The following is a 24,005-nucleotide window of genomic DNA, read 5'->3' as shown; positions in this document are numbered from 1 at the left end:
TAAAGACAAAGAAAATGAACATCTTTTTTATTAGCTGGGGCTTATCAAGGTTTCCAACAGGTGTAGGCAAGGTCAGCAGGGTTTGTACTACTAAATATAGCCCATACAGTAGTATTGGATCTGCTTAATGGGAGGTGAATTTTAGAAATATGGGATTACCAGAAATAATAATGTTTCCATGTGGAATGGATTGTCTTAGCCCATTAGGACCATGGATAAATAATAATAAAAATAATGATGCTTTAAAAGACAAACTTTTAGCTTAGCTCATAATCCATTCAACGAACATTAGGTACAGAGTACGCAGGCCTAATTAATTAGTAAGTTACATGCAGCCTTTCTTGCCCAACTTCAGATGGAATTATTTGAAGATGATTATAATAATTAATTGCATAAGTCCCAGACTATTTTTTTTTCTATGTGATTATTGTTCAGGCCTAATTGTTTATTTTATGCTGGCCATATCCAGTGTGTTTATAGATACAATCTATCTTGTGGGAGTCTGGAACCAACTCCCCACTAATGTTGTTGAAGCTGATACCCTGGGATCCTTGAAGAAGCTGCTTGATGAGATTCCAGGATCAATAAGCTACTAACAACCAAACAAGCAAGATGAGCTGAATGGCCTCCTGTCCTTTGTAAACTTTCTTAAGTTCTTAATTTCCAACCCCCTTCACTCCACACACAGCCTTTGTTAAAGCTGACAGTGCTGTTTGCGCATCTTGAAATCTGTTATCGCTGAGGAGAGACCGTTACAAGCCCAGGTTGTCTGACAAATTAGATCCTCTACTGTTTCCAGATGCTACTATTGTGCTGGAAGCTCAGACTGCCTATTTGAGCAGATATTCATTTTGTTTTAGCCCTGTCCTGTCCTGTTGAACATTGTCTAAATAAAAATTAATTGCTTGTGCTATCAGCATGTGGCAGCCTTATGCATGTCCTGTACATCTGAAAAACCCTTGCGTCAGGTTTATGTAAATTTCCCTTGTGGCTCTTCTTAATTAGCTGTATCATACACAGAGTTAAAGAGCTTTGCTCGGGTCTACAAAGGAAGCAATCTTTTTCTGTTCTCTGGTCAAACGGCCTCATGTACGAAAAATATATCTACTATCGCTGCAGCCATAAAGTGTAGTGAATTTTGCGGGGGGCTGTGCTTAATGGCTAGTCAATAATAACAAGTAAAGACTTAGTTTGATCTCCTATTGGTGCTTATCTTTCAATGTAACACATTTAAATCCTATCAGAATTATTTTTGGGTACTATTGATAGTGATTTTAAATTGCACCTGACCCCTTGGTAGTCCGATTTAGAATCATTCAGCATGCAAACTAACATCCTGTACCACCATAATATTAGATTTGTACTGTATTATATAGAAATACTGCAAACAATGGAATCTTAAAGAAATCATTTCATAAGAAGTCTTCAATGATTAAGTTTATTTTTAGTAATGTATGTCAAATATACTGTATATAAGTGTACATTAGTTTAAAAATATATATATATATATATTTTTAGTTCATTTTAGAACAGAATGATGAAACATATGTTCAAATATGTAATGGTACAGTTCTCTTATCAACTGAAACTGCAGTTATGATGTAATTGTGGTGCATTATGAACTGAAGGTAAATTTAATATTGGTTTTCTGTTCAAATGTAGGTATTAATGGTAAATGTAAAAGTTGTGGCAACTGGCAGTTGCCTCAGATAAGTTTTAGCCTACTGGGTAAGGGGAAATTGAATGCCAACGGATTCATATATATTCATATATATCATTATATATATAAAACACTATCTGTGTATAATATACCTAGTATACTTTCAATGTGTGTGTGGATACTGTAGTGCTGTGCAGAATCCATTGTGGCAGAGTTGCTGACTATCTTTAGGCCGTTCTTTCAAAATGAGTAATTAGCTGCATGTGACCCACACAGGTTTATTTCAGAACAGCAGCTTGCAGTTTTTGTTAACATTGGCCTTTTTTTTTTTTTTTTTTTTTTTTTTTTGAAAAGGCAATATTTATTTTGCTGTAGTCGCATATCACTCCCCCCCCCCCCCCCCCCTGTTCTCCCACCTGCTATTATATTTAGTGCCTGGTTGGCACAATGTACTTGCCCATTGAGAGGGCTGTTTTTGGTTTTTACCACCTTGGCTGTCCCCTGCTGCCACCAATAGTGTAAAGATCTGTCTCTTGCAATGGGCTGCTTACTGACCTCCCCTTGTTCATTACCACAAATACACGTTTCAAACCTTTTCGTCATGGGGGAGATTGCAAGAAGAATTGGCTTTTTGCCTCGCTTTTTTATTTGTTTCAATATTGTCTCTGCTTGCATCCAATTTAAGACCATTGCTCTTGCTCATGTCTCCTTATATTCCCTCTCATGCTGTCTGTATCCTTCTAAGATTTTGTGTGTATATATATATATATTATATCTATATATATATATATATATATATATATATATATATATATATATATATATATATATATATGTTTGTTTTGCATTTCTGTTGCCTGTAATTTATATATTACTATATTTAGTTTAATTTTCTGTAAGTCGCTTTAAATAAAAGAATCTGCAAAATAATTAAATAATAATACTATTATTATGCTCTTTCCCGAATGTCAGTAATTTTACTGACCTTAATATGTAACTGTTTTATCAAGCAATGTGGTTGCCTAGTAACACCTGTGCCTCTGTTTCCCAGAAGGCCTAGTTTGTACCTTAAACAGACATCTTGTGCAAGCTTGTATTGGAGTTCAGTGCTTCCGTCCCTCCATAGTGAAGCCTTATCTGATTGGAAAAGGTTGTCCAGGAGGCATTCCTGGGAGCAGCAAAGGTTGTAAATAAAGCAATTTGTAGGAGGGGCCACTCCTGACTTAACAGATAGGCTTCAGGATAAGGAACAGGCATAAAGGTCCCCAGAGCTTTACTTCTGCAAATCCCCTGAGTGGAGTAAAAGTAAGTAGTCAAATGAAATTCATTTCCAGCCAGGATACCACGAATGACTGTGGGCAGATATTGCATAACCCTAATTCTTAATCAAAATATTTTTGATTTCTACTGGCATGTAACTGCCAATTTACCTGACCATTGCTGTGTATTCTCAGCAAAGCCAAGAGTCTTCCAATGACCTTCAACAAGGAATTGAGTTGAATATGTTGAGGGCAGTAGGGTTCTGTAAGTGATGATATATGTTGAAGGCTCAGTGGGTGGAAGGATCCTCTCCTGACCCAAATGAACAAGCTTGAATCCTGATTGTTTCTATTATTATTATTTGAGGCATAACGAAATCCACATCCTTTAGTGTAGGAAATTTAACGAGTCAAAATGTCTCATACGGACTACGTATCCTCGAGCAGGTTCGGAAGCATTTAAACTAGAAAGGAAGGGGGGAGAAATCAACAAAAAAACAGAAGGGAGACCGCATCAAAACAAGAACAACAACTCAGGTAAGACAACCATTAAATGTATTTATCTAAATGCTAGAAGTATCAGAAACAAAATTCTAGAACTTGAAGCTACTGCACTAACAGGTAACTATGATGTGATAGGTGTTACAGAAACGTGGTTGTCTGAGAGTGATGGGGACGAATATAATATTTGTGGGTATACACTGTATAGGAAAGACAGGCAGGACAGAAGAGGAGGAGGGGTAGCGCTATACATAAGAAACAGTCTTGAAGCCCAGGTGTTAAACCTGGACAAAGAAAATAAAGCCGAATCAATATGGGTCAGAATAACAGACAAAAATTCAAAAGGCATAATAATAGGAGCATGCTATAGACCGCCAGATTCAGACGGTGAGCAAAATAATCTGTTATACAATGACATTAGAAATGTGTGTAGCAAAGGAGAAGCCATACTAATGGGGGATTTCAACTTCCCCCAAATAAAATGGGAAAACCCGGTGGGTAGCACGAAGGATGAAATAGAAATGGTGGAAATGACAAATGACTGCTTCCTAACACAATTTGTGAAGGCACCCACTAGAGGGGAGGCATGCCTTGATTTAGTCTTTTCAAATAACGAAGATAGAATAACTAAAACAGAGGTCAGAGAACCACTGGCAAACTCAGACCACAACATGGTCTCATTTGAAGTGTTTTTTAAATCCTCAAAAGTAAAGACTAAAGCTAAGGTTTACAATTTTAGAAAAGCAAACTATGAAGGCATGAAACAGAGACTAACAGAAGTAGATTGGAGTAAAATAGAGAAAACACCCACAGAAGAAGGATGGTTGTTCTTCAAAAATGTAGTACTAGAGGCGCAAAACAATTACATCCCTAAAGTAGACAAATCTAAATGTAAAACTAAATTGCCAAAATGGTTTAATAGATCAATTAAAAAAAATATTCAGCGAAAAAAGGCACTTTACAGAGCATTAAAAAGGGACCAAAAAGAAAGTACACAGAAAGAGTACACAGAACTGCAAATGCAAGTCAAAAAGGAAGTTAGAAAGGCCAAGAGAGAAATAGAAATGAACATTGCTAAGGGAGCTAAAACCAATTCCAAAATGTTTTTCCAATATTACAACAGCAAGAGAACATTCAAAGAGGAGATTAAATGTTTAAGAGATACAAATGGCAAAATCGTAGAGGAAGAAAAAAAAATAGCAAATATGTTAAATGATTACTTTTCACAAGTTTTTACAAAGGAAGATACTGACAACATGCCCCACATGTCATCCAGTTCCTATCCAGTTTTAAATAACTTTAGCATAACTGAGGCAGAAGTGTTAAAGGGACTAGGAGCTCTTAAAATAAACAAATCCCCTGGGCCGGATGAGATCCTCCCAGTAGTACTCAAAGAAATGAAAGAAGTAATTTACAAACCACTAACCAAGATCATGCAGCAGTCTCTTGACACAGGGGTGGTACCGACAGACTGGAAAATTGCAAACGTAATACCGATCCACAAAAAGGGAAACAAAACTGAACCAGGTAACTACAGACCAGTAAGCCTGACTTCTATTATATGCAAACTTATGGAAACTATAATAAGATCCAAAATGGAAAATTACCTATATGGCAACAGGGTACTGGGAGACAGTCAACATGGTTTTAGGAAAGGGAGATCGTGTCTAACTAACCTTGCTTGATTTTTTTGAGGATGCAACATCGATAATGGATAATTGCAAAGCATATGACATGGTTTATTTAGATTTCCAGAAAGCTTTTGACAAAGTCCCGCACAAAAGATTAATTCTCAAACTGAACGCAGTTGGGATTCAAGGAAACACATGTACATGGATTAGGGAGTGGTTAACATGTAGAAAACAGAAAGTACTGATTAGAGGAAAAACCTCAGAATGGAGTGTGGTAACCAGTGGTGTACCACAGGGATCAGTATTAGGTCCTCTGCTATTCCTAATCTACATTAATGATTTAGATTCTGGTATAGTAAGCAAACTTGTTAAATTTGCAGACGACACAAAAGTAGGAGGAGTGGCAAACACTGTTGCAGCAGCAAAGGTCATTCAAAATGATCTAGACAAGATTCAGAACTGGGCAGATACATGGCAAATGACATTTAATAGAGAAAAGTGTAAGGTACTGCACGCAGGAAATAAAAATGTACATTATAAATATCATATGGGAGATATTGAAATTGGAGAAGGAATCTATGAAAAAGACCTAGGAGTTTTTGTTGACTCAGAAATGTCTTCATCTAGGCAATGTGGGGAAGCTATAAAAAAGGCTAACAAGATACTCGGATACATTGTGAAAAGTGTTGAATTTAAATCAAGGGAAGTAATGTTAAAAATGTACAATGCATTAGTAAGACCTCATCTTGAATATTGTGTGCAGTTCTGGTCACCTCGCTATAAAAAAGATATTGCTGCTCTAGAAAGAGTGCAAAGAAGAGCGACCAGAATTATTCCGGGCTTAAAAGGCATGTCATATGCAGACAGGCTAAAAGAATTGAATCTGTTCAGTCTTGAACAAAGAAGACTACGTGGCGACCTAATTCAAGCATTCAAAATTCTAAAAGGTATTGACAGTGTCGACCCAAGGGACTTTTTCAGCCTGAAAAAAGAAACAAGGACCAGGGGTCACAAATGGAGTTTAGAAAAAGGGGCATTCAGAACAGAAAATAGGAGACACTTTTTTACACAGAGAATTGTGAGGGTCTGGAATCAACTCCCCAGTAATGTTGTTGAAGCTGACACCCTGGGATCCTTCAAGAAGCTGCTTGATGAGATTTTGGGATCAATAAGCTACTAACAACCAAACGAGCAAGATGGGCCGAATGGCCTCCTCTCGTTTGTAAACTTTCTTATGTTCTTATGTTCTTAATGTTTCTATTAAACGAACATGAAAGATTCTGCTGAATTTGGAAGTATATGTTATAAAAAAAGAAAGCAAGTTTTAAGCATAGCACAGCAAGGTGTAATTTCATAATCAATTATACAAAGCTTTTGAAAAGGAAATATTTTCCGAAGATCAGCAGTGTGTTTTATCTGTGGGAGAAACTTGAGTGGTCTGCAGAAGTGAGCCTTTGTCTTGCTGAAAGAGTATATAGGTACCTACACACAAAAGATACAATTCCAATAAGTTGTTTTACAGTTCGAGGTAGAACAGGGTCATTAATCCAATTTATCGTTTCACACTTGACTTCAGCACATTGATTATGGAAAGGTTCCAGTCGTCACTCAACTATTAAAACACTGATGCAGTGATGTTAATATATGTCAGTCAGACATGTACAAAAATGGCAATAGAATAAATGACCAGCCATAAAAAGATGTGATGTGACACCCCCCCCCCCCCCCCCAGACACCGACACTGAACATCTTTAAAAAAAAAAAAAAAAAACAGGAGAGAAAGATTCCTCTGTAAAAAGTCTGTTATACTTTAACATAGTTTTTCCTTTGCTATGGGATTAATTCATGTTTCACCAGTAAACACTGTATAGAATAATAATAAAAAAACAACCAGAAAACAAGCATTTCATCAAAAGGAAGTTGTCAGCTGGGCCAGTTCACAAGTGCATTCTCAGATCCCAGCTCCTCTGCCTGAGGTCTCTGGTCCATTAGCACCCCACCCCCCTTAACCTCTGCTTGTCTAATGCATGATCACACATCACAGAGGCTCAATGGGCAGAGCCACAGAGAATGAGGTTGTTCATTCAGGGTCACCACGGTCTGTGGAACACATCCCTCTGAGAGAGCCCAATGATGGCTTGAAGTACTGTGATGTCTTCAAGGCTGCTGTTTTATGAAAACCATTCCCACCCGCAAATGGATATCCAACAGCCAGAATAATCAAATCTATACCTATCAAAACAATTATGGTGACAGGATCAGGGAAGACGAGCAATTTTAAAACAAGAATTGTGTGAGGTTAGCACAAAGATAAGGAACGCTTCCCTGCATGCCTTCCACAATAAAATACATGAGTTTAGCTTGAATGATGCAAGTGATGCATGGATCACACAAAGAATTTGCAAGATTAATAAAATGACTAAAGGATTTTCCTCTGTATGCCACAGTAAGCTTTATTGATCATAGGTTGGTAAACATCAGAAAGACTGCTCAACCCATAACTTTTGTTTATGCAGCCCAAGCTTTATTCACAGTTAATTATAAAAGCAGCAGTTGGAGTCATATTTTGTATATCTAAAGACAATATTGGTAAACTAAAATAAATTGATAGGAATAAAGGTAAGTAGTTTTATTATAAATAAAAGAGATTATCTTTAAGTAATGTCCTGAACACGTTTATAAGAAACAAAACACACATGTGTAATTTTCTGTAAGCTGCCAGTATGCAACATGGATAAGGGTTTCAAGTTGAAAATAATACTGCTGCTGTTAGGGTGTGAATGCAGAGTAGACGTCAGTTTCTTAGATCTCATTTATGGTTTGATTTGCTGATTTGTAGTGTGGGTTATTGCTTGATAACAGATGTTATTTATAAGAATGAGGGCGTTCAAAACTAATGTTTCTGTTCAGCTGGCATTCTCACAGGTATTATTTACTAGCCTCTGCACTGACCCCGAGTAACTTGTTAGAATGAGCTGACAAAAAATAGTGTTCTTTTCATGGTAACTTTCCTTTGTTTGTTTTTAAATGCACCTTCTCACTCTGTATCAGTATAATATTGTTATGGGTTCCTGGTACAAGATGTTGTCTTTTTAAATTATTAATTCTTGTAAGCAATGGGCTGCCTTGGTCTAGTGCTCCTTGGTAACATTTGTATTGTGTTTCAAGCAATATTTTTAGCTGTGTGGAATAAGCCTTGTTGGGCTCTGAGCATATTAACAGGGGTAATGTGTCATGTTTCTGTCATTTTAATGAAGTGTGTTTTTGATGCTTGCATAGTGTTGCCTAGTCATTGGATTAAGTTCCAAGGATTGGATGCAGTCTTTAGACCACAGCTAAACTTTTTTGTTCTTCAAATACACAGTTTAAAAAAAAACTAAATTAGAAAATACTGGGATTTAATTTTCATGTGAGCTTCATCTTTTACCAGTTCATGTCCTGTCATGCTTTATGCCAGATAGACCTTCTGTTGTTTTTTCTTTCAGCAGTGGCTGGTTAAAAGGGTCATTCAATCTTAGTTATAGTAAACAAAATGTTTTTTTTTTTTTTCTCAAGTGGTTATTAGGGGGCTCCTGAGTTGCGTATCCAGTAAAGGAGTTACGTGTGGAGTGCAGGATGCACCCTATAGCCTGGAGATTGCTGGTTCATATCCAAGCTATGTCACTTGCCAACCGTGATCTGGAGTTTCCAAGGGGCGGTGCACAATTGACCGAGCACCACCCGGGTAGGGAGGGCTCAGGTCTGCAGGGTAATCCTCGGTTCATCGCACACAAGCGACTCCTGTGGCCGCAGGGTGCCTGCGGGTCTGCTGTGGAGCCATTCAGATCTGTCTTGTCCTCAGACACTATAGGTCGTGTTGGCTTCACTGTGGACCTGCAGGGCTAAAAAGACGGCTTAGCAGGGCACGTTTTGGAGGACAAGTTTGTCTGCCACAGTTTTGCGAAGTCAGTGCAGGGGTTACCAGGATCAATACATGCAATTGGCGATTCCAAAATTAGGAAAAAAAATGGGGTAAAAATCCATTGGAGACTACTAAATAAAAATTAAAAAAACATAAATGAATTTTAAAAAATGGTGATTATTAAACTGATCGCTGTAGAGCTGATGAGCTATACTGTCCCTTGGAATAGAATTGTGAAATCTACATATTTCACCTTGCCTACACCCAGACCTCACTGCTTTTGCATTTCCCCTCTGGAATGGGTTACCATTTTGCAAAGAAGCAACTAATTCTGGGGAGCAAGGCCAAGATGCTCATAAATGTTAGGACAGCTGCAGGCTGTGGGTTTGTGCTGGATACGCGAGGGGCCCAAATGAGACATGTCAGTGTACAAATTGAAAATGCCAATTTCACTTACACTCCTGCATCGCTCTTCATGCCTAAATTCTGCCAGTTATTTCATGTGTAAATTAATGGCCTCCACTTGGTAATTCAGATCTGCCAGCCATCTACCCATCTTGTGATGCTATGAAGCTGGCTTGCAGGCAAATATTAAAGGGATAGATTATTAAAAAGAAACTGTGGGGGAAAAAAAAACTAAGATTGCCTTTTTTTTTTTGGCTTGGCTCTTAAAATTCATGCTTTACTGCCATTCTCCACTTTCACCTGAGAATACTCATGAATACCAATATGACTAACTAGTGCTGAACAGTACTGTTATGAAAATACATGGATGTGTTTAGAGTGATTATATAATGTGTTTAGCAAAATTTATTTTATTTTTTTTATTTTTTCGGTAATACAGCTGAGTGTCTGCAATGCTTTGGGATGAGTATGGGTTTGAATTGTAATAAATGTTCACGTGCTATTCATTGTTTCTTATCAAACACTGGCTATATTATGATGTTCCTTTTCTCACATCAGGGTAGAAGCAGACCTTAATTAATCTGTTTTGGCAGGCTGTGTATGCTTGTGAGAGAGGTGCTAGCCCTACATAAAAGGTTCACAGCGAGACACTGTTGCACTGACCCCAGTTGAGCAGCACTTGATGAGATAAAGTTTCCCCCTTGGGCTTCAATTAATTCCAACTGCTCCCTGGGAGCCTGTGTGGAGAAGCAGGTATTGAGGTTATCTTTGCATCAAAAGGTCTAAGTTAAGGTCTCCAAATGCCTAGTAAACATGAGATGCCCTCAAGCAGCACTTGAAATGATGGAGATCTTGCCTGTTGAAATCAGTTAATCGGCAGTGGTCTAGCAGGAAGGTATAGGCTTTCATAGATTGTAGTTGGATTTCATTTGGTTGATGGTAGCCTGAGTGTAATGGAAGGGTGTTTAAAAATCCATTGTTATTTGACAGCCATTGGGGGGGCAGTTTGTTGTTGTAGGAGATCTTTTGAAAATGTAGCCCTTCGCTTAATTTCAAAGTGGCTAAGGAGGTGAAATGGATAATGTCTTAGAATGTGAGATGCATTTGTGAGAGAGGAGAGAGAGAGTTTGTTTTCCTGCTACCTGTATTTTGGCTAATTAGTGCACCATGTGTTTTCTTTTTTTGATAATTCTGTTTATTGAGTTTATTTTTTTTATTACATACATAAATAGTGAGATGTCATGACAATCAAATCAACAAGACGCACGAAGTTAGAGAAGTAAATATAAAGAAGACAGAAAAAATAAAATGAAAGAGTGCTATAAGAAAAAAAAAGGTACTGTAGTTATACTAACATATCACAAAGCACAAAATGATCATGGGAGCTCTGGGGGCTTGAGGCTGTTAATGTAGCTCAAAACGGGTTGCCAATTTTTGTAGAACACATCAGTAGACCCACGTAAATGTATGCTTTATTTTTTCTAGTCTAAGATTTTACATTCTGAGCCAGTGGAGATGATCACCATTTGTTTTTTAACAGCCCCATGCCAGGTGTTGCTAATGAGCTAACCTAGTTCCATGATAGTAGCAACTTCCAACAGCCACACCTGTTTGAGCTCCTCTCCTGACTGCAATATAGAGTGAAGCCTGGTATGGAATGGTTACCTGCCTGTGTACTGTGTAATATACAGCTGCTACATGCACACATATTTTCCTAACCATCTTAGGAGTATCTATAGTATTTGTTATCAAATCTTTTGTTTGTTTCAATTATTTTTGTTTTCCTTGACAAAATCTGAAAGCCACGAATCATTAATTTAACCTTTGACACGCCTGTCATTTTATTTTGAGAGCCTCTTGGATTTCTGCTCTGAAGGAGGTTGTTACCTGTCAGGGAAAATTCTGTCTCCTCTCAGCACCATATTGATATAGACCCAAGCAGGGTGTACTGCCATATCTCTGCTCAGAATACTGATCGCATCAAGAGAAGGAGACATGCAGGCTAGGTTCACTGAATCGGCAAATGGGTAGTCCCTTAGATGTGCATCAGCTTGGCTTGTCTTGTAGCCTCAACCGTTTGGTTCGAGTCACTTGCTGGGTTGCATGGTGTTGTTTATTGACAAACTGTTAATGCAAAGTATATATACAAATAAAAAATAACACACTGATCAAGGTGTTGACCAGGAGTGTGTTTTTTTTTTTTTTTCTCACTTTGATTGTTTGAAGTTTTATAGTGCATTCTTGCGATAAGGGTTAAGTATTGTAACCCTAATTTTGTCCAGGTAGCTCCAATAAGTCACTTGCCTACAATGTATTTCCCCATGTGACAATGTATTTCCAAGTCAGAGTAAGACATGGTGGCGCTTCAGTCGGGTCTATTCAAGTGTACCCTTTCAAAGGCAGTGCTATGTAATGACTGTACGTATGGCTGCCTTTTAGTAAATAGCTTTATAGTTGTGCTTTGAAGAAATATGGTTACCTACCTGAGTAAATGGTCGGAGACTGTTAAGTGAGAACAGTATACTTTTATCTGTAGTAGCTGTTACAAAGCAGAGTATTTTGACAAGGATAATGTAGATGGTAGCCTCAAATAGAGTGCTAGAACACAACAATTTGAAATTAAGACTGAGTAGATTACATCAGAGCTGTGTAATAGGTACAGTCGTTGAAAATTACTTGTTCCAGGTTGATACCATCTAAACTGAAATCATTGAACTAGTCCTTGCCTTGTCTTTGTGCTAAAGGGTATTTTACAAAATTAAATGTGTCAACAGTAACCAACTACCAAGGTATTCTTAAAGCTTGTGTTTTTCTTCTTTCCATACCATTTCATTAAAACTGTGTGTCTTAGTTTTTTATTTGTTCCCAAGTACAACTTGTTGGCCAAATACATAAACTGTTAAATATGAGTGATTAATTATTGATCATTTATTTTTTAATCTTGCAGTATTTCTATGAAGGAAATGACATCAGTGACCTACCTGTTGACCTCTCTGTGGTGTGGAATGGAAACTTTGTCATTGACAATCCCCAAAATATTCAAGGTAATTTCATTTTTACGTTAAAATCGAGGTGGAAGAACACGTTTCATGTATGAGTAGCTTCTCGTTCTGCATGCCAAGTTGGTTAATACATTTCTGATATATTTTGTTCAGAATGGGACAACAACATTATGGATGGTTATATTTGTTTACGGGAAACAAGATTTAATCTTTTGACTTGCTGAAGCCTCTTCATTTCCATCTGACAAGGTGTTCTGAAAGCTTAGGTGTCTTTGTTTTGGCTTGCATTGCTTATTGATTTCTATTACCTTATACATCAGGGAGGTGTTTGAGCTGGAAGCACCAAGGCTTCTGAGTGACAAGAACAGAAGTTAACATAGAATTCTGTGGCTTATGCCTACCCCTCCCAGGGACTTTAATCTAGCCTTGGTGTGATACAGCTTTGAATGTTTGTAGAAATCAATTTCCACAGACCCTGAAAGGCTTAGAAAGATGATTGGGAAATGGACTGTATCCTTGCTGTTAATCACTGAAGGCACAACATGACCATTCATTTCTACTTGGTAACACTTCAGTATGATTTTGCACTTTTTTTTTTTTCCCAAAAAGGGTGCATTTTTTATTAACCTTGTACTGTATATTCAGAAAATACACAGGAGAAAAAAGCACTGACCATTTGCAATGAAATATTTAATGTACTGTAGTATAATGGCCCTTATTCTGTATTCTTGCTGGATCAAGATATTCAAAGGGAAAGCAGAATAGTTAATCACAGATATATAATGCTACTGTAGTTTTGAACAATGCGTTCAGTTCATGACAACATCGACCCTTTGGTAGACCCTGTACTGGGACATAATCAAAACTATATTTTGTTTTTGTTATTTAACCAGGTGGAACCAGACTTTCTTAAAGTGGTGTCCTGGCTAAGAAAGCCCACTGGGAGCAGCGATATGCACAAACGCAATTCTAAAGACTTTCTAGTCTGGTCACCCTGCTGTAATTGGCAACTCAGAGCAGAAGGGCATTCCATACTTATAGCGTAGATAATACTGTTTTTAGAAAGATAGTCAGAATATCTTTAGAAACCGCTGTGCACACAAAATAGATGTATAATGTATAGTACAATTCGAGTGGTTTAACAGAAAAACTAAAACTTTGTGCAGTTTAAAGAGGGCCCAGGAGATCCACACTCAACTGTGAATTATCCGTCTGTGCTCACAGAAGACGAACCCCCGTGTAATAGGAAATGTTAATGTAATTAAATCACTAACTCAGTTCAGTTTAATTAGCAAAGGGTTACTTTTAAGTATGACCTCGACAAATCAGATTAGTTATAGACTTTGCAGGATGAAGGCTTGTCTCCTCTGAAGTCCTGCGGACCTAATATGCAGATTTAGTAAGGAATAAATTAGCAAAGGGAGGGATTAGACTTGGAATATTTTCATATTCACTTTATATTTAAAAACATGACCAATGCTTCTCAATCCAAAGCCACTAGTCCTCTTTTCTTGCTTTCAGTGGTTTATGTTTCTGAAAAACATTCTAAACCATGTAATAAAAATACAGATATTGATATATTATCCTCTCAGATACTGTACCCCTGGGGCTCATTCAAAAACTTTAAAGCTGGCTTAGCTATTACTTTTAGTAAGTGTTTGCTTCATTTTACGATTTGCATTCAATAAATATCCTCCTGATTTTTGCTTGCTTAACACAATGGCACTATTTCTTGAACTCCATTAATGAAATCCTTTATACAGGAGGACTTGCTTACTACTGTTGCCAGCTGTTCTCTTCAGGGATGACTGTGCCCATTATCTCACTTCCTTGTCATTCATTCCTTTATGCCAGCCCACCTGTACAAATGCACTGCCCTGCGGGAGAGCTGCGGTCTGTGTCTCAAAGCCGACCCACGCTTTGAATGCGGCTGGTGCGTTCAGGAGAAGAAATGCTCCCTGCGGCAAAACTGCCTCCCCCAAGAAAGCAGCTGGATGCACGCCAATGCCGGGAACAGCAGGTGCACCAATCCCAGAATCACCAAGGTATGTGAGAGAGCGGAGCTCAGAAGAGACTGGCACAGCTTGGGGTTGGGTGGCTGGTGGATTGGGAGGTGGAGATATGTAGCATTCTGTCTTCAGGTTGACAGTTCACTACCATCCCTGGTCTGTAGCACTAGAAAGCCATCTGCTGCCTTTATATGAAGGGGGTTGGTTGAAGTTAGTTCCAATCAGCCCAGTTTTAATGGATGGGTCCCTAGGCAAGAAAGCAGTCCACCACCCCAGAATAATACAGAATGGAAGCAGATATAGCCCAAGACTTTACCTCACCAAGTATTAACTGTGTGCTGTATATTATGGAGTTGAAAGCTGGATCGAAAAATACTTCTTTCCGTGAACACTATTGTTAGGTAGCCTTTTTAGGTAGGTAGACTGAATTTCAAAGCTGAAATGTCTCTTGCTTGCAATTATAAAAAAAGGCTTTGAATAGGATGTAGCCAGCCTGATGATCTTCTCTCCCCATCCACCAAATTGAATATTATTCCGTTTTTGCCCTCAAGCATTTATGAGATTCATTTAATAAGGTCCCGTTTTTTATTAATACTGAAATATCTGTCTCAGTTGACACTGAGTGCAGTGCATTAGCAGGGGATTAACAAGTCATTTAGTTTCATATATAGTGTTTACCTTGGATTCCATTTGCAGAGCGTAGAGAGTCTGTCAAGAAGCATGTAATGCGTTACTTACCCCACGTTATTCTTTTCACTTTGCCTGTGCTTTTAAGTGCCGACAACTTCTTTTGAAACAGAACGCCAAAGCAAAACAGTTTGTTCTATCACTAGTGGTTCCGATTGATTTTATTAATCTAAAAACAGTGCTGTTTAAATTGTCATGAAATACAAAGCCATTGGGGAAAGCGCTTCAGCTGAAATCAGTTGTGCTTTCACACAACCTTGCAGCAGGTTCAAACAGACTATAATAGAATGAATTATTATACTGTAAAATCACTTTTTTTACAGCTCGCAGTGCATGTTGAGAAACATGGTACTTGTATAAAATGATAAAAATAAATTCTAGCCATACTCTTAACTGATGCTTCTGCATCAATTCTCATGAAATCTCTGGCATGCACTTCTGTTATCATTTTGTCCTAATCACTTGTATTCTGTTACATGTATTGTTATTTATTAATATTTATATGCAAACTAAGTCACTTATTGGTGGCTTTTATCCTTTCCAGGCATAGTCCTCAGTTTTTTGTGGCTTAGTTAAAGATTAAACTTGACAGTGGTCTTACTCGTACAATATGCGATAATGAGAAATACTGGAAACGTATTGGAGTGTCTTAAATGTCCTATTTCATAATAAGCTTTTACATAGTATATAGAAGTATATAGTAAATAGTGTAGCTTCATACGTTATTTGAATTGCTTTCTAGCAGTGCAGTATCTTTATTATTGGAGTGTTTGCAATATTTAAGTGATTCTGGGTTCTGTTGGTCCAAAACTGATTTGTTACTAGGAGTGGGCAATGATATGACAATTGTATATCGATATCGTGCACGTATTTCGATATTGATAATATCAAAGTCTTCCAAAACACACAAATATGATAACACAATTGCAATATGAAACATATATACACGTCAACAGATATTTACAAATGAAAAGCAATAACTTACTTTAACTTATTGGTGCTTTGCTTCACAATATCCAAAACAAGGTCTTGCTATATTGTTTTACTATTCCATCATCAGCCACCTCAAAACATGAAATACTTCTGCACTGCGCACAGATTTTCTAGTCAATCCGGAAGTAATTGAATCCTCAGCTGCTGCGTGTAAATGCTGACTCAGGACACCTCTCAAAGTATGAAGTACTGCGTCATGCTGAATTTTGCATTATTTTGAGATCTGTTATGATGTTTTAAAAGTACATCTCATTTATAATACCAAAAGTTCACACATTAAAAATACATTAATAACAGCATAAGTAATCACATGGACAAAGTGCAATGAACCACCAACGAATGCACAAAAAAAAATGCCAACAGTGCTTTTTGCAGCATGTAAGTAGAGTTTGGAATTAAAATGGTTAAATAATACTTTATTGTATGTATAGGGTTTGTTGCATAATAATAGAAAATAAACTTGATTATACTGTGTTTGTATTTTTAGCAGTAAAAAGTATCTGCGAGTGTACATTAATTTATCGATATTGCTGCCCACCCTAGTTATTACCATGTTTCTGTAAATCTGCTTTTACCTGGCCTTCGATTCAGATCATGTGATAATGTGACCTTTCAACACTGCCAGCCCCTATTCTGCATTTATATAGACAGAGTAGAGGGGCTGATAGAGGGACAATGTCATACTGATGCGTTATTAAAATGATAATTGTTCTGCTCAGGCACTTTGGATTCTCCAGACAAGCTCAAAGGCAGATTTAATGATAAATAGGAGCAAAATAATCACTCAATGATTGAAACACCTCAATCATTGAGGGGGGAGGGGCAGTTACATTGACATTAGAAGCTGTTCTTTTAATGTGCAGAACATTGCTTTAGGAAGCTAATACACATTTCATATTTAAGGATTGTTAAAGGTTATATAGGTATATTTATCATGTCAACGCAAAACATAATTTAATGACTTTGTTAAAACAGCGTTTCTCAGAACAGTTCCAGTTATGCTGATGCTGGAAAATGAGTCATCATTGACTAATTTTAATGGATTTTTTCCAAACAAGCTTAGTATTTTTTTGCAATGTAGTAAAGCAGTCAATTTCTTGCACTCTGTCACGTATTAATCCAAACTAAACTGCAAATACTCTATAATCATTAAAAGTTCCAGTTGTTTATACAGATCTGAGTCCACAGGGATGGTGTGTAATATTTGAAATCACCTCGGTGAAACCAATTAAAAGCCAGGTTGTTTTCGTTGGCTCCTTTCTGTGTATCATTCCATGGATATTACTGCCATCCACCAGTCCCACTAGTCTTGTTTAGATAGAAGCTTACCAACAGGCACCAAATTAAAGCTGCACAGGACCCCCCCCCCCCCTTTTAAAATAAACATTGGTGTCAGATTCTATGAACTTGGAATCCACCAGCCAATTATAAACTCGTCTTATTAAATATTGACCAAATGCAGTCATGTTTTCATTGTCACCCAGTTGGCAAGGCATTTCTGGATGCAGTCTTTGAGAAATCATGTAATTAAAATTCTGCCACAATAGTTTCGTTCAGAGATAGAAATTAATGCTATAATCTTTCCCTGAAGGCTGAGAGTATTTTAACTCTCAACCCTCCTTGGAACATGGGACATAGTGCAGCAACCAAAATATGTACTTTCCTTTTGTTTAACTGTGGTACTGAATTTATTGACGTTCTCTGGTATTACCTGATAGAGCCATGTTACTACTGTACATGAACCTATTGCTAAAAACGCATGAGGGAGTACCTAAAGCCTGACTATGAACAATTGACACACAGGCCACTCACTGGAATAATGTATAGGTCTGCACATAATCTAGATTGTGGTAAGAGCTGGGAAAAGTACTTGATGGGAATTTTTGCATAATGCGGGCTTCAATTTCTGAATTCCTTCTTATTGGCAAATACATTCTGTGATTGCTAACTCCCCTGAAAAGCCCTATTTAGAGATTCCGATCGCATGTGTAAGTTGCATGATTTGTCTCTTTTGATATCCGCCCTCACAACGCTGCCTCCTTGCTCCGACTGTGGGAATCAGTTAATAGATTTGAGCGGCTCGGGTTTGTGTGATTGTTGGGCACAAATCAAGTTGACAGTCCAACCTCCGGGACATTTGGAGAGACTGGAAGGGATTAGAAAAACAAACGTAAGGCTTTTCACAATTCAGAGTTCAAAGCAAAAAGGAGAGGGAAGGGCTGTCAAAGCGCACCTCCAGGTTTCTTCATGGAAAGTGCCGAGACTTGGTGGCATGCAGAGAGAGTTTTTATGGTAATAGATATTTGACAATGGATAACCAGACATTTGCTAGTATCCCCTTGTCTAAGATAATATACTTTTAGATTCAATACATAAAATAAGCAGGTATTCATGGTGTGCAATATAGTTGTATACATATTTGGTAGTTACTTTAACATTAAAATATCAACTGTTTTCTGATCAGTAAAAGAAATACCACTCCAGATCAATTAAATACCATTTATATTTATAACAGCCCTGCTGCAGGTAGTAGTACAATGGTTCTTCTGGCCTGCCAAGATGTATTCCAGTCCAGATTGAAATTCCAGTTCAGATGTTTATTCCAGCCAGACCCTGAATGAGGTAATTTAACTGGCTAAGGGTCAATGAACTAATTTAGGAGGCGATTGGAGGAAAGTCCTGGACTGGAACCTGACTGGAGTTGGGAACCACTGCAATAGAAGAACCTCTTAGGTGCTCTTAGACTTAGGTTCTGGTTTCAAAGGGAAAGGAACCTGGGACTAGACTTGCAAAAAGGTATTGAAGATGATAAAGTAGAGTGCACAGTACACTGAACTGTGAATGTAGTTAATGAATACCAGTGGATTGGGTTTGCAGTGAAAATGAACATGCAGCTTTAAACTGACATGTTAACAAAGAAAAGCCCTTTCTGGTTTAAGCCATATACAGGGGCCTTTCATTTTCAAATTAGTGCTTATCACCTTCTCATGTGCATTAATTGTTTTAATTAAATACGTCATTGAAGTGTATTGGTACACCAAGCATAAAAAATGGGTGACATGTACTTAATTATAATTTAATGGAAGCCCCAAGGACAGGTGTTTATCCTTTATAGCTGTCATAAATGTATGTTCTTACGGTTGTACATTTGGTATGTCAAAACCAAGTTATTTACTTGTATGTGTGGGATGTAGTACACAAACTAGATTTAAAGATGCATAGTTCCATTTAGGTCAATATGTTGGAAAATATAACAGCAAAACTTTTTTTTTTTTTTTTTTTTTTTTTTGTAATATTTGACGTGTCCCACAAACATTTATGATTTTACAAGGTAAATATAATTTCACTGGTGTCTTTAATAGAAAGCAGACCTTGTTCCGAGTCCAGTTTGTTTACATGATTTATCATGACACCCTGCTCCACTTTGACTCAAAGTGTAAAGTGCTTTAGCCAGGAAAGTCACTTTAGTTGCAACAGTTTGCTTATAAGAGTCCTGTTTCAACAATCATCCTTGCACACATCAAGTGTGTCCACATATAATATATTGATGACATTTCAACATGAGCGTATCACCATCTTTTAAAGCAGCTTTTACAAGTATATTTGGTCATTAAACTTTGTTCCTGTCAACTGCATTTTTCTGTTAGATGCATAAACAAACAACTGTTAAGCAAAAGTCCGGTGCTGTTAATAGGAGCCCACTGTAGCAATCGGACTGATAGCAATATTTAAAAGGGGGTAATGCAGTGACATCAGCTGATCTTTCAAAGCCTTTCCACAGCTTACAGCTGGATATTATATGTGGACACAAAGGGAAACAAATGGCTCTACTGTGAAATTACCTATAATTTCATCATTATTGTTATTACGAGTCCCGCTTCATGCCGCACATCAGTCACAATATTCGGTTTGTCAAGCCGCACCTGTCTGCTTTATTAGAAATAATCCCAGTAAATAAATCATGTTATCCCTCTGCTACGCGGTCGTGGAATGAAGAGGCAATACCAGGAAAGGGATAATACGTTTAAATTAAGGAACGGAGGGTTTGCGGATGGCTTGGAAGGCTTTTCTTTCCATGAAGTCATTTCTCTTTATTAAGAAAAGGTGATTGGATTTGGATCATATCAAAAGACACCAGAGGTAAATGAACAAGCCAGCAGTGTTGGCTCTCTCTTTTCATTGGGAGCACGCTGCTGGTTTAGTAAAATGTCACACCCGTGTATTTCAAGATAAATTAGTTTAATTAATGTATGATATTTATGTAAAAAAAATAATAAATAAATCTGGATTGCTTTTTTTTTTTTTGTGGCTACTATTTGTCGTTATCAATAGCATTTGCAGCCTCACAGGCAAATTCATTTGCAATATCGCTATTTTTTTAAATTTATTTAAAAGTCTCTTTTCCCACTACCCCTAAGAATTTGCAATTACAACAATATAATTACTAAAAAGCTCCCAGTATTAACCTTGGGGCAATCGAAGAATACCCAATCCAGTTATGTTGCAGTCCAACCACACCAAAGCAATAATACCTGAAAAGAGAGATTTGGTTGAAATCTTTTTTTCAGCAGATACAGCCCACAGGGAAAACACTTAATTTGTATGGAAGCTTGTATGCTTAGAGCATTTTAGAGACAGACAGATTCAATATATTATTAAAACAGCTTGCAACCCCCCCCTACATCTAGTGTTGTCTTCTCCTTTGTTACAGCTGTTTCCAGAAACTGGACCCAGGCAAGGCGGGACCAAGCTCACCATCATTGGTGAGAATCTGGGCCTGAAGTTCCGAGATATCCAATCGGGTGTTAGAGTGGGGAAGGTTCCCTGCAACCCAATTGAAGCAGAGTACATCAGTGCCGAACAGTAAGTGAAGTTTCTTTCTGTCTTTCAGTCACTCTGACACAAGCCCTATTAACAGAAGCAGCAGCATATATCACATCAGTGCAGGAGTCGCTTAACTGCTTGACACATTTTCCAGCCAGTCACAAGTCCTGTCCATTATATTTCAGTGTATGTTCCCTGTCTCAAAGCTGCTATAGAAACTCTGTTTTGGGTGGAGGGTATTGGGGAGGGTTTCGGCTTTCAAAACAAGTGTTGTTTTTTTTAATTAATATTTTTTAATAACATGTATTTCAAAAGCTGTAATACATTTCAGTGGTTGAATCAACTCTGATCTTGTTCAAAAATGATTTAACCCGAAGCATGGGAAGAAGAAAAAATAACATAAAATATTAATAAGTCCAACACTTCCAGATCTCATGGGGGTTGACGGAATGGCTGAATAACTGAAGGATAATTTTTCCCACATTTAGCCTGATTTGAGTATCATATTTAATCTTTATTATGCAGTTGGCTTCCCTGGGTTTGCTTTTTTGTTGGTGCCAGACAAATGAGTGGAACTGTTAAATAAGGGGTCCTCTATATAAAGGCAATATAAACGGAAATAAGTTTGGGAGTTCTTCCACTGCCTATGCTTTCATGACTCCATTCCATATGAAATGGTAACTTTATTTCTTTTCTTTATCTCCCCTCAGTATTGTGTGCGAGGTCGGAGATGCCACTGGGTACAGAGCACAGGAAGTACACGTGGAAGTGTGTGTGAGAGACTGCAGCCCAGACTACAAGGCTATCTCGCCTAAACTATTCACCTTTGTGGTAAGTGTGACAGGGACTCTGTCTGTGTTAGTGGTTTTAGGTAAATCAAAAGCACTCTTCATCCTAAACAAAACTCGAGTAAAGACGGAGTGTAAAGCTCTTTGAAATCAGTTTTGTTAATTTCCATCGGCAGCAGAACTAGATTATCTGGGATTGGACTGCACATGTAATGGTGTGATACAGTTTGAGCGAGATGACGATTGAGTTTTATAGACTGGTTTTTAATGTGTATTTGGCCTTTGTCTGCTTACTTTAGGTTGTGATTCTAACACCATACCAGCTGACTCATAATCTCTACCGCGTCCTGTTCAATGTTACAAAAGACAATTTCATGAAACATTTGCCATCTAGACTTCGCTCCTCTACTTTATCTGTACCCTAACCCTAAGTCCATACTGTCTTAGATTGAACCCACGTTTCCATCTACTGTATCAGATGCTACATGCCTGCTTTAAACTCAAGGATTTAATTGGATGGAGATGGGTAAAGCAAAGGTGCTCTGATCCCCAGGGTGCTCAGACAGACTTCCACTTTATTAGCCTTCTTACAGACTTCAATCAATTTGATAGCCTTTATGTGGTGTTCAATAACACTATGAACTTGAGTTCATTGTGGAGACCTTTTAATCAAAGACTGAAATCCAGCTATACAGACTCAATTGTAGTAAGAGGACCTTTTGCAATGAATTACAATGCTATATCACTAATTGGTACCTTTCATAAGCACCACCATTCATACAGTAATTGTAATGCTGGGCTCAGCCACTGTTATCAGTTTAACATGTTTAGTAGAGCTCTTTGCATGGTAGTATTTTAAAGTACAGTGCATGTGTAGTATTTACCACTTTCTGCAAGTACCAGTAATAGACTTACAACCCAGCAAGCTTTTTAGTGAAATTATCTGAATGAAATATCTACAAAACAGATCAATTCGGGCCTGGTGCCAGCAGTTACATTTTGCTGGGATAAACCCAACAAGCACCAAGTAATTGCTTGCATCAATCATTAATGCACATTATTAAATATATTACAAAGGTTTTATGGAATTAGCTGGCATAGTTGCCTCTTGAATAGCATACTAGAACAAGCTGTTTAAAATAAATTTTTAATGAACACTGCCAACAGTATGGTTTGAGTGTTGTGATTTCAATTATAATTGCCCCCTTTTTGATCTCTCTCTCTCTCTTCCTGCCCAATAATCAGACTTTCTATCTTTTCATATCTCCTAGACCCCCAATTTCTACCGTGTAAACCCACCAAGAGGTCCCTTGTCTGGGGGGACACAGATTACGATCGAGGGGAACCATCTCAATGCAGGCAGCACCATCACAGCTAACATTGGGCTTCACCCCTGCAGATTTGTGAGGTACCTTTGTTTAATCAATGTTTTTTTCCCCAATTCCTTCCTTGTGTTCTCCATTGTTTTTTTTGTTTTTTGTTTTTTATCTGCATTGACATAATACAAACTGAATTTTCACTGCGGTATTAAATAATAATGTCAGTATTTGTTTTTTCCTCCCTTGAAGATGAGGCTTGAATACCTGCATTTGACTGCACTTAGAAAATACTGCTAATTAGTTTGAAGTGTTTAGAATTTTCAGTGACTGAACCAAGAATAGATACTGGAGCTTCCATAATCTCCATTGCTGTTTCCATAATGTCCATTTTGTTTTTGTTTTTTAATTCACACTTAAACTAATGTTTAGTAGGGTTTCAAAGTTACCATTTATAATTAATTCATTTATTTAGCCAGTATGAGGTTGTTTTAGGGAACTGAACCTTCATTGCTAGTTATTGGAAGTCTATTATCAAGCTTAGGTTACACTAGTACTGTGTCACTCACCCCAAGGTGCTACCAAACCGAAAGATATATCAAATAGCAACTGTAATTTACCAAAACCGCTGTGCATTATTGGACACCACTGTCATTTAGATAAAGGTTTGTGTGTGCCAGGTCAGAAGAACACATGGTGAGTCTGAAGCACAGTATCAGAGTAAAGAGTGACCCCAGGTGAAGCTTTGTATGAGAACCATTCTCGACGGCTGCAGACAGCATTCCACCTCTGTTCCAAGTCATATGGCAGGGTCTTCACTTCATTGCTACTTTGAGTTAAACCACTGAATGCATCTCGACAAACCTGTTTTGTAAATTGTGAGTAAATCGTAAGCATTCGTGAAGATTTACATCTATGTTTTTCTTAATGCAATATTGTGGCACTGATAGGATAGGAGGGTATACTATACAAAAGGATAACTTACTGAGAGCATTAAAAGTAGCAAGGTGTAGAGAGAACACTTCAGCA

General features: G+C 37.7%; 1 protein-coding gene across 4 annotated transcripts in view; it reads left to right on the top strand.

Moving 5' to 3' along the window:
* Positions 1–24,005, top strand: part of LOC121329154 (plexin-A1-like) — a 199,184-nt gene that overhangs the window by 144,253 nt on the left and 30,926 nt on the right. For all 4 annotated transcript variants that reach the window (XM_041274549.1, XM_041274550.1, XM_041274552.1 and 1 more), the window contains 5 exons: positions 12,305–12,401; positions 14,214–14,404; positions 20,760–20,911; positions 21,583–21,703; positions 22,932–23,068. In XM_041274549.1, the coding sequence (XP_041130483.1) occupies positions 12,305–12,401; positions 14,214–14,404; positions 20,760–20,911; positions 21,583–21,703; positions 22,932–23,068 (698 nt within the window). The remainder of the gene's footprint in view (positions 1–12,304; positions 12,402–14,213; positions 14,405–20,759; positions 20,912–21,582; positions 21,704–22,931; positions 23,069–24,005) is intronic.

This window comes from Polyodon spathula, chromosome 16 (genome assembly GCF_017654505.1).
Source record: "Polyodon spathula isolate WHYD16114869_AA chromosome 16, ASM1765450v1, whole genome shotgun sequence".
NCBI classification, from domain to species: Eukaryota; Metazoa; Chordata; class Actinopteri; order Acipenseriformes; family Polyodontidae; genus Polyodon; species Polyodon spathula.
Note: the sequence above shows the minus strand (reverse complement) of the source record. Positions and strands in the feature narration are given on the sequence as shown.